At 35.4% G+C, this 12,160-nt stretch overlaps 1 protein-coding gene across 1 annotated transcript; it reads left to right on the top strand.

Moving 5' to 3' along the window:
- Positions 1 to 1,307: 1,307 nt before the first annotated feature.
- LOC124172428 lies at positions 1,308 to 6,428 on the top strand. The gene is made up of 2 exons (XM_046551867.1): positions 1,308 to 3,615; positions 4,415 to 6,428. Exons 1-2 carry the CDS (start codon positions 2,293 to 2,295, stop codon positions 4,418 to 4,420), a joined length of 1,329 nt encoding a protein of 442 aa, XP_046407823.1. The 5' UTR covers positions 1,308 to 2,292; the 3' UTR covers positions 4,421 to 6,428.
- Positions 6,429 to 12,160: the final 5,732 nt, after the last annotated feature.

Here is a 12,160-nt window from a genome sequence, read left to right as displayed (position 1 = left end):
GTGGCATGAGAGGATGTGTCTAAATATGTTTTTACAATCGTTTCTACTGATGCATGTCCCTTTAAATATTTTTTTGTGGCCTTATGTGTGTAAGGGATGCTTCCAGAGGCATTTGAGTTTATTTTGTAGGAGATAGGAGAATGTCTATGGAGAGATAGTGCTTGCTATATATTCATTTATATCACAGTTAAATTAATATCCTACCTGTCAATGCCAGTGTCTTCGTATAATTAGGATTATGGTCAACATACGACAATTATTGTACCAAAATATTCTCTTTAATATCAATGATATTTTATGATTGATAATCAAACCAAAACAAACGCAATGCTAACCATATTATAAATTTTGTCTTTTTTTAAGAATCAGGGGGAAACGTGCACCTGTACTCCTCCCCGAGATCTGGATATGTACTCTCGTTGTCTGAGCATTGTGCAAATAAGGAAATTTTACTCTTTAATAGGAAACAATTGTTTTTTCTATCTAATTTTCTACTAAAAATATTCAACATGTAATGATTGAAAGTTAGTAAATTTTTGCACCAGTATAATATATACAATATGAGGCCGCATCTAAAATCTGTATAGGCTTCTTTTTTTACTGAAGAGTCAGGGGGAGATAACAAGTGGACATGAGGAGTATGTAAGGAAGACAAGCAGGGGTGGTGTGGGATGATTGGGGCAAATCAGCTGGGGCTAAAGATCTTATCTTTTATCTCCTTATCCGGGATGCCCTACCTTGGAATATTTTTGAAATCCTTTGCTAAGAAATGGATTTTGACAGAATTCGGCTTCTCAATAACTGGATATAAGTTAATGAAGAATAACATTTCGTAAGATCAAGTTCTGTGAAAGGTGGGAAAATCACAGCAAATAAAATTTAATAATGTAGTAGGGCTGCTTTTCTTCAACTTCCAATGTGTTATGAACAGATGACGAAGTGATTAATTAGAAATTATTCCTTTGCTAAATATTGAGCACACTTGTGGTGTTCTTTAGACATAATTGCCTCGGTGATTGAGGAATTGTTCGTGCCTGCGGACACGATTTGCTATACCTTCTTCATAGGATGTTTCCACTAATGACTTCCATCAATTTTGGCTTTGTCTTGAAGCTCATCGCCCTTTCGTAAATGCTTCCATCCTAGTAACATCTTCACTTCAGCGTAAAGTGTGAATGATGGATGGATGGAGATAAGAGGATCACCAATTTTTTTGTCAGATGGAATCTTTTAAAAGGAGCTTTTGTCCATTTTCAACATATTTCAAGGTTACGCAGTCGATTTGGTTGTCCCATGGTTAAGTGAAGTTACGTAATGTAAGTGATGGTGTGTATGGGGAAGGCATTTGAGAACTAAGGTAATTTTCATTTCTTAGAGGAGATAAGGAAGTGAGGAGGAAAACTTGGACTTCGCTTGATTTGATGTAAGAGAAATTGCACTATACATACTTGCCGTCCAGAAAGTAACCATGCAAATATTTATAATTTTTTGATGTATTTCCACCCATGGCATCTGCTATTAAGTTGTTACTCAGGAACATTTTTTCTATTTGAATACAAGAGGGCAGCACTTTTCCACAACATTTCAATGTTTATGAGGTGTTTTGGCTCACAGAGTCATCATCTGGTACGAGACTTGTACAGTAAATACTGTGGAAAAGTTTTACCATCTCTGATTTGAATATTTCGACCTTCCACCATGTAGCACCTGCATCTGTTCATTTCATCTATTGTTCTCACTTCTTTTTTTTGTTTTTTTAGCAGCCAATTTTCCCATCATATCATGCCACATAATAGATTTTCGTGCATATCATCTCTATTTTCATTCTAACCTCACTTCCCTGATTATTATAGGATCCGTTGTAAATGATCGGTACTCCTGCTTGGTAGAAAACTGTTTCAACATTTTTAGCATAGCTATATATATATATTTTGGTCTCCAGCGGATTTGGTATTTCCACATAGAAATGATGGCTGTGAGTGATTGAATTTCAAAAATGCCATTCCAGAACATTTTACTTTTTAATTTGGGTTGCATAGTAAGCGAGATATTTTTTCTCAAGTCACGCTTATGCTTAAGTTGTTATGTTCCCAATCTGCTATTGACAACTTTTAAGGTAATAATTTATATTCATTTTGTTTCTTTGCAGCCAACATTTCATCCTTTCGTAGCAACATTGAGATCGTGTATTACTCCTCCTTGACCATCGCAAATACGCCTGGTTCCCATTGGAAACTCCCTGTTTTGTGAATCCAACATACTCATAAATAATTATTTCATTCTTTTGAAATAATGGCAAGCAACATTTCTGCTAGCGGCGCCGAGCAATTTGTTGAGGAGAGGCTTTTAAATGGATTGTTTACTGGTCCATTGCTTCAGCATAAAGAGCTGCTGGACATGTTGGAAGATGTTGATGTTCGTTATCCACGGCAAAGAACACTCTTGCATGTTGGTGTGGGACTTGGGAAGGGTGATTGGGTGCAGGAGTTATTGGCGAGAGGGGCCGACACAGACATTACAGATGACAGTCAACAGAATGCATTGTTTTCAGCTGAGAAGATGTTGCAGCAGTTCCCTGATGATGCAGAACGGTCTAGAGTTCTGAATTTGGTGAGGTTGGTTCACAGGAGAGACAAAGTTATTTTACGTCGTCTGGAAGCATCTTCGAGTAGGAGCACTGATCATGTAACACCCGTGGCTAGCCCAGAATGTGATATTGCATCTCTCAAATCCTCTGTGGACTCATTGAGGCGAGAGATGAAATCTCTTGTGCGACAACTGAGCTCATCGTTGGAGGAACTGAAAGAGCAAGTGTGTGGACGCGATGCACTGTTGCCTTGTCTAGAAGAAGCAGTGATGTCAACAGCGGAGGATGTGACGTGTATCAAGTGTGGTCTTATTGGGGAGGCATCTTTCAGTCAACCTACATCCAATCCGGCCGAAGCAAGGCAGGAGTGTGTAGACGCCATGATGCGAAAGACTAGGATAGTGTATGGAAGTGGAGTTGATGGAATGCGTAGATTGTATGAGAGAATGTATGATGGAGATGAATTTACAACTAGTATTATTAAGTTTTTAAGTGGGGATGGTTGGGTGAGGGTGATGGTGGACTTCAAATCTGAGAGAATTGTAAGGATGAAGGAGAAGGTTGTGCGATTGGGTGGGACTCAGGAGAGTGGGAGTAATTGGTATACATTTTGTGATTTTGAGAGTGAGACTGTATATTTGGGTGCAAAGGATTGTTCCGGTAACAGTGAGAAAGTTGTATGTCGTAAGTTAGCTTGGGCCCTCTCACAATTATCTCAGAAATTAATTTTTGATAATGAGGGGAGGCCGCATAGCAAGGGAGATGAGGAACGAAAGCGTGAGTGGATGAAGGCTATAAAGGAGTTGGAGGAGAGGAGGGAAAGGGGAGAGGAATTAGATGTGTTTATCAAATTTGCATTGGATGGGAAAACACCGAAGGCAAAGGTATGTTGGCTTGCCGCAGCTGTCCCTAGTATTATCGCTGATTATGGATCCACAAGAGGAAGATCTCTTCTGCAGCAACAAGCCCCTCTCCTCTTCTCTCTCTATTCTAACAATGTGATGGGAGCACTTCTAGCCAGTGCAAAGGTGGGTCCTATGTCTATTTCTTACGCTTTTTTCTTTACATCATGGTCTTAATTAAAACATTGAAATCATTATTTGAAGCTGTTTTAGCCAATAAATCGGTAATAATAAATGTAAATGTAAACAAACTTTTGAATAATTGAAATATTTGTTCATAATTTAATTTTCCATGATTTCCCAAATGTTGGCCACTCATTGGTTTGGCATGTATAGGTGAAATGAAACTTCTGGTACATTGGATCCTCAATCCTTAGATATTCCTCTCATGTGTTCTATGAGTAGTTTGATTTAATGAGAGTGGGGTTTTGTAATATTAAAAATTTGAATGCAATTTATTTTATTTTAGTCAAACATTCTTCTTCTCGATATTCCAAGATGCAGATTTTTTTTTAAAATTATAACATGTATTGAAGATCTTATGTGCCATAAGTATAAGAAAGTGACTTCATCACTAACAAACTCTAATCTAATGGATAAATATCGATGTTAAAGATAAAATAATATAAGGAAATTGAAGATTGCCTATATTCAAATCCAATATATACCAGTCCAGTGATTTCTTTGCAAATTCCAAACAATAGTGAAAGTCTTTTAATATTTTTACTTCTTAAGTGAATGATTCTTGCAGAACATGGGTTTGTTAGAAGGTATTTGATTATTGTTGCTTATAATTTCTGCCATTGCATTTTTGTGAATGGAAGTAATATTTTATCTCACTATGAATATTGACCTAAAATTGACGTTGCATTTTGTTTGCGATTTTATTAATTTGCATTCCATTAATTTATATCTTTTGTTTCAGAGATGAATTTGGCCTGATATACTTTGGAGATTGTGATGGAGCCCGTCCTGAAGATGAAAATTTTGTTCATACTCATTTATTTTCTTTAAGCCTCAACAGTTTTTATTGGGTTAACTGAATTACTCATGTGTTTAGTGTAATCATTACAAATGTCTTATGATTATACTCAGACGTTTTTGTTAATTTCATATTTTCAACATGGCAATTTTTTCATTCGGTAGGTGATCACATTTTGAGATGCATAATGTTTTAATCTCTTGGACACATAATTTTGTCAGTCTTTTCCTAGTCATGCCACTGGGATATTTGTATTTTTGATAATATTAATGATCACTTTGCATCGTTTTTGCGCTATAAGTAAATGGAAAGAATCTACCATTTTGGCTTACCAATGTAATCCTACAATTTATCGGAAAGCCATCATGTACATAAATCTATTTGCAACATATGCAGCTCTTTCCAATTTTATAATCATATTTTTCTGGATGTACTCATGTTTGTATTGCCCTTTGATAAACATTAGTTTGTTTTGGTTCATTGCTCTTGCCTTGTTTTACCCATTCACTTGAGAGACATTTCCCTGTAGTTTGCTATTTAAATGATGTAGGCATAACATTATGTAGTAGGCATAACACTATATTCGTCAAAGATTATTAATTTCAAAGATATGCTATACAATTTAAATGTGATGTAGAATATCAATTTACAATCTTGTCATACTTGACATACAATGGTAAAGATGGGATTTATTCAATTTTAACCAGTTGAAAGGCATTTAAGAAATGTCGTAATTAAGTAGTTAGGTTCTTAAATTCATTTTCCTACATTTTTGTGACCTTAGTCCAGTTTTATTCCAATTGGTCTTTTTCAAATTTTCGCTGATGTTAGAGAAGACCATTGCAATCGTTCATGCCATAAATATATTTCCAACATTCACATGTCATTTGTAGAGTATTCTGTTGAGTGGAAATAGGCATTTGCTTATTTATTAGCAACAGTAAATTTTTCCTAATCCTCAGGATTGCTGCTTGGTTTTCAAGGATTTAAGTGAATATAATGGTTAAACATGTAACCAGTTGTCCTGATAAGAAATATGGCTATTCCTATTTCTTGCCTTTGTGACGCCTCCTTTCTTTGGGATTTATCATATATTTAGGGCATATTTTTTTAAATAGCTCTTTATTTGTCCAATCTTCCATTTGATAAATGGGTTTGGGCTTTTTTATTACTTTTAATGTTTCATAATTTTACTTTTTTCTCTATTTTCGGCATTAGCATTTGTTACTCGTTCGTTTCTGTTATTGTATTAATTGTTAAACAATAGCTATATTCCTTCTGCTACCTGGAGGTAACGGAAATGTGGTTAATATAATGTGTAGTTTTTTTTCAAAAGAAAATCCATTTATAATAATTGATTTTTATAAGGTATTTCTGAATTGATAATTTTACCTGTGCTACACCACTCCAGTGGGTAAGACAAGATTAACCATCCAGATTTTGAAAATATGTTCCATTAGATATAAATATAATATATCTATTTCATTTACTAATCTGCAGTAGTTATGGGTGGATTTCAAAAAATATTTTATAATCATGTCTGATGGTAAATATTTTACATGTAAATTGCTTTATGATTATTACTTGTAATTGATAATCTAGGATAATGAATGCATATAAATGAGAAAAACTATGCATCTCTGAATATTCCTCTTTTGTATATGTTGGCTTATCTCTGAAGAGGAATGGCAAGGTATTCTCACTTAAGGTATTGCCTGTTCTTATTTATTTTGCATTATTTTTCTTCACATTTATTTTTCAATTTAAAAATGTCATGATACTATGAGGAAGTAATGTATTTATTTTTCAATAGGCGAATCAATTATCATGTAGTTGTAAATGTATGCATAGTGTTTGTATAATTAAATTACTTATATGGTATCACACTATATTGTGTACAATGCCATTCAAGGCACATTTGGAGAAATAGCATTTCATTGAATGTGATGTGATTAAACCAGTTTTTTTTTAATTTTTGCTGCAAACTGGTGTGGAGCTTAATCCAATATTGCATATCATGTCCCATAGAGATAAAATAAAGTTATTCTGGCTCAAAGTTTCAGTGATTTCTTTTGGTTTGAAATCAGTATCCCATGTGGTGTATCAGAGTAAATCATGACAATTTTTGTAACAAAGTGCAGAAGGACCTTCTGATGTTCACCTCCTATTTGCCATAAATCTTTTTAGTGCTGTGCTCCATAGCCCACCTTATCCTTAAAACTTTTAATCTAATCGCTAATCAAAGTTATTATTATATTTTTCAATTAGGTTATGCATATGATTTGAATCCATTTTAAGAGTAAAAATGATAATTATCCAGCTCAACCCGCAGTCACTGTAACTACATTGCATTTCCTACCAATCATGGGTTGATTAACTAGGACCTCCTTTCCCCCTAATTCTAATTCTGTAATTTGAATTTGCAATATCACGAATTTACAGACCTTTCGTGTATTTACTACACTCCCCAATAACTCGAGGCAGTGGAATAGTATTTCTTGTCAACTGAAACGTTTTCCTGTGTCAAATGGAAGCAAAGAACATGTATTGCTGTCTACAGTGACAACCGAGATATAATTCCATCAAACAATGCTGACCTACAGCTTCATTAAATGCTTGTTTTAACGTTCCTCTCGGTTTTATACCGATGTTTTCACTAAATTATATCAGGCACTCCCCTTATCTATTTTCATGTATGGTGCCAGTGTCAAAAATCCTTTTCCTTTCAAAACAATAAATAGTAAGCACGATATAAAGAAGTAATTGAAAAACATGCTATTGTTAGAAGGTTCAGGGAAAACCTTGAGAAATTCCAGAATAACACATGCTTTCTAGCCTAACTTTCGTTCAAAGTCGGTTACCATCGCCTGGTTGAATGCTAAAGTTGTCTGAAGAACAATCACCGAAGTTTAAAGCCAAATCTAAACGGCTAGTTTTTAAAAAACATTTTTGCACTACGGCGAAGTGAGGTATCATTTGCTCATCAATTGACACGTGATGGGCAAGTATTCCGAATAGTAAAAATTTATAATTCAAGTCGTCAAATATAGGCCATAATTTACAAATCTGTCATTTTCGTCCAGAGAGGAATTGCTTGAAAAGTTTATTTTTCAATAATATAAATATGCTTTGACTTAATGATTTCCTAACCAAATCCACGCCATTTCGTCTTATTTCGACCAACATACTTAGTACTTATTTCGTCTTGTTGTGTGAGTCAGTGATAACCTAAAACATTAAAAAACGGACCTTTTCTAATAGCTATTTTTGACAGACGCCACAGTGGGCGGAAATCGGAAAAAGCCGGACAAAATTACAAAATGGCTTTTTTAGAGTTATAAACTTGAAACTTCGCAAGTATACTCAAAATTGATTGAAATTTATTGATATGTACTTCATTTGACATAGATCCTACCCGTTACTGAGATACAGAGGCTCAAACGTGAGCAAATTTCCATAAAAACGCACGTCTTCAATTTTCTCTGAAAATCTTCCAAAGTAAGTGAATGATGAAGTTATGGGTGGATTCTTGCCGAATAAAAAAACCACATAATCTGTTAGCATGGTGTTTTTTCTTTAATTTTCCGTAATCTTAAAGAATACAGTTCATAAATTCTTACCGTGCAGTAACAAAATAGCGGATACTGTTTTTCGACGAAGTTTTACATTTAGGTAGAGTTTCAAATAGGTTTTTGGCAAGGTCGCGCAGAGTAACTTATGTGACAGCATTGTTTGAAGATTTCTTGAGGTCTTTATGCAGTTTTCTTTGAAATAAGTTTGCGTCGCCGGAAATTACATTGATTTTTCGTTCGCGCGGCAGGGTTCCTCCGCGCGTCGGGAGTTGGATTAGCCGCGCCGCGGTAAGGTTATTGAAGCTGTATGGGTTTTAACGCTCAACATTCACCGTTTTTACAAAGACAGCTTATAACGAAGGAATTAAAATAACTGAGACCATGTGCGAAGTAAACCTTCAAGCACCACTGAACCACACCATATTGGGAACAATAGCCTGCTTAGCCACCACTTCCACCTCTCATGAATTAAAATGTGTGGTGAACTACAGATTAATCTCAAAGTACGGTTTTGATGGAAGTTCGGGCCACTCTCAATATAAGCAAATGTGGCAACAAGTGGATGCTTCAGATAAATTCCTAGTCATAAGTTCCCTTGTATCTCTTAGTTTGATTTACGGCGCTAAAGGTAACGACTGAAGTTTCCACTTTCTCTTGGTTAATTACATTTATCTCTAAACTTTTGATAAAGAATTTAAATTGCATCGGAGGCACTACTCACATATAGGCTCTACAATTTTAGATGACACTATCTGGGAAAATCCACTGCCGACGTCGACACGATTTTGTCATCCCCTCCGCTTTAGGTGAAAAAAGGGACAAAAGGAGTTACAAAATCAGAAAGACATTACCTATGTCGAAAGGCAGGTGGATGGTCTTAATGATTTCAACTCTGGATTTTACACTATCAAGTTCTGTTTTTTACTGACCATGATCAACGGAAAAGTAATGCTTACATTGCTTACCTTATTTTCCTAATTTTTTCTTAATCTTAAAACCCGTATAATTTATTATCCTACTGGGAAGTATAGACATTTCGAATTTAAGAAAAACGATAGTTTTTAGTTTGCAACACACTGAAGGACAGCTGAATCATTGGGTTCTAAATCTGCGGTGCAAAAGCGTCGGGTATGAATAACTTAGGAGATGCAAAATATCGTTCATCTGATATCGATAAATATTCTGTTGGTTTGTGTACGCTGCACTGCCACATATGACTTTCTGAATGCATATTGGATATGTCGTATCGATTGGAATTTAAACAGCGGCATTTGATAATTTAAATTTTAATTTATTTTAGTTAGGAAAGGAATGCTAAGAAAATTTCCAGCTAAAATTGATAATATAAATTAAAAAAGCTATTTTGAAAAAGATGTTCGGGGATATATTCAAAAACGTACTTACAGGCAAGTGAAAGTTTGAAATTTCTACGCTCCACAAGCAAATTAAAATCACTTTCACAAATTCTGCGCACTCAAGAAAACTTAACTTTTCTTCACCACAGTCAACGTAGAACTGAGGGTATGATACACGTTTTAAAAAATGTAAAAGTTCCCGTGGAATTGTCTACCTAAACTACCCTGTCTTCATCGTATCTGCTTCAACAACTTTCTAGTGCTTACTGTAGGTGCAGAACATGAGATTGTCACGCGATCCATAATATTCGTCCATAAAATTTTGATTATTTAGTTGCCATCAGTAATCTATGTTCACGATTAGTAATGTTAAGTCACTGAACACTGCATTATAAGCCATCTTTTTGAACATAATTCTCTTCATCTCAAGAGTAAAACATTAGATTTAATGACGCTTTTTGCAGTTCGTTATTTGTTCAATTTACCGACTTGGATGGCGGCGGGGTAAAATGCTCACCTGTCAAAGAAGTGTTGGGTTCGAGTCCCGCATGGGTAAGTTTCCTTTATCAAGCGCAACGTTGTCGCAGGAAATTTACTCACGCCATTTATGTCAATATTGATCCGTTGGTACGTATGAATAAAGTATGAATTTTGTAACGTAAAGATAAATGTGGAATAGTATTTATCCAATGATAAATTTGAAAGAAATAGATTTTTACAAAAATACCAACTCCCGTAGAAGTATTGAGTAAGTAATGCAAAGCATATTCCGGAAATGTTATGGATTCAGCGGGCCAATTTTTGAAGCGACACAAAAATCAATCATTTTTTTCGGGGACTCTCAGCCCATATCTTAAGGGAAGACCATGAGATACGTTTTGTTAGGAAATCACTGAGGAATTTAAGAGCACCTGGGTTTTCTCTAAAATTCAGCCTCAGCAATAAATAATGCAGCAATCATTTTTTTCTCAGTGAACAATTTTTTCCCCATTTTCATATTATTTTATGGATATAAAGTAGAGCTGAGGTTGAGATGCACATTTTAAAAAAGCTAGAAGTTCCCATGGAAATACCTCCGTTACGACGGCCAAGGGCTCCACCCCGCGGTGTCATAAAACGACCGTTTTCGAAATTAGAATCCTGAGGGTGAGTGACCGTTAATTAAAGAAGGTATAAGGGTCTCAGCTGGTATCTTTCTGGTAGGTCTTTTTGTATGAGTCCCAGGAAAACAACTCACTTAGTCGTGGTTTGAACGCTTTTAATAGAACCATGGTCTTCGATCGTATCCAAAGATAGCGAAATGAACTTCGATGAAACGTGCAAGTACATCGCATGAAAAACCTCCACTGTCTTCACCATAGACCATTTGAGAATCGGTGTCTTGAAGAAAAACATAAAAACGGTGAATGTTGAGCGTTAAAACCCATACAGCTTCAATAACCTTACCGCGGCGCGGCTAATCCAACTCCCGACGCGCGGAGAGGAATCCTGCCGCGCGATCGAAAAATCAATGTAATTTCCGGCGACGCAAACTTATTTCAAAGAACACTGCAAAATGACCTCAAGAAATCTTTAAACAATGCTCTCATATAAGTTACTCTGCGCGACCTTGCCAAAAACCTATCTGAAACTCTACCTAAATGTAAAACTTCGTCGAAAAACAGTATCCGCCATTTTGTTACTGCACGGTAAGAATTTATGAACTGTATTCTTTAAGATTACGGAAAATTAAAGAAAAAACACCATGCTAACAGATTATGTGGTTTTTTATTCGGCAAAAATCCACCTATAACTTCATCATTCGCTTACTTTGGAAGATTTTCAGAGAAAATTTAAGACGGGCGTTTTTATGGAAATTTGCTCACGTTTGAGCCTCTGTATCTCAGTAACGGGTAGGATCTATGTCAAATGAAGTACATATCAATAAATTTCAATCAATTTTGAGTATACTTGCGAAGTTTCAAGTTTATAACTCTAAAAAAGCCATTTTGTAATTTTGTCCGGCTTTTTCCGATTTCCGCCCACTGTGGCGTCGGTCAAAAATAGCTATTAGAAAAGGTCCGTTTTTTAATGTTTTAGGTTATCACTGACTCACACAACAAGACGAAATAAGTACTAAGTATGTTGGTCGAAATAAGACGAAATGGCGTGGATTTGGTTAGGAAATCATTAAGTCAAAGCATATTTATATTATTGAAAAATAAACTTTTCAAGCAATTCCTCTCTGGACGAAAATGACAGATTTGTAAATTATGGCCTATATTTGACGACTTGAATTATAAATTTTTACTATTCGGAATACTTGCCCATCACTTGTCAATTGATGAGCAAATGATACCTCACTTCGCCGTAGTGCAAAAATGTTTTTTTTTAAACAAGCCGTTTAGATTTGGCTTTAAACTTCGGTGATTGTTCATCATACGACTTTAGCATTCAACCAGGCGATGGTAACCGACTTTGATCGAAAGGTAGGCTAGAAAGCATGTGTTATTCTGGAATTTCTCAAGGTTTTCCCTGAACGTTCTAACAATAGCATGTTTTTCAATGACTTCTTCATATCGTGCTTACTATTTATTGTTTTGAAAGAAAAAGGATTTTTGACACTGGCACCATACATGAAAATAGATAAGGGGAGTGCCTGATATAATTTAGTGAAAACATCGGTATAAAACCGAGAGGAACGTTAAAACAAGCATTTAATGAAGCTGTAGGTCAGCATTGTTTGATGGAATTATATCTCGGTTGTCACTGTAGACAGCAAT

This window comes from Ischnura elegans, assembly GCF_921293095.1.
Source record: "Ischnura elegans chromosome 13 unlocalized genomic scaffold, ioIscEleg1.1 SUPER_13_unloc_1, whole genome shotgun sequence".
NCBI classification, from domain to species: Eukaryota; Metazoa; Arthropoda; class Insecta; order Odonata; family Coenagrionidae; genus Ischnura; species Ischnura elegans.
This window is presented reverse-complemented; position numbering and strand designations above follow the sequence as displayed.

Bases quoted from the DNA above. Each gene is read 5' to 3' on its own strand.
- LOC124172428 (XM_046551867.1), top strand. From the start codon at position 2,293: ATGGCAAGCAACATTTCTGCTAGCGGCGCCGAGCAATTTGTTGAGGAG.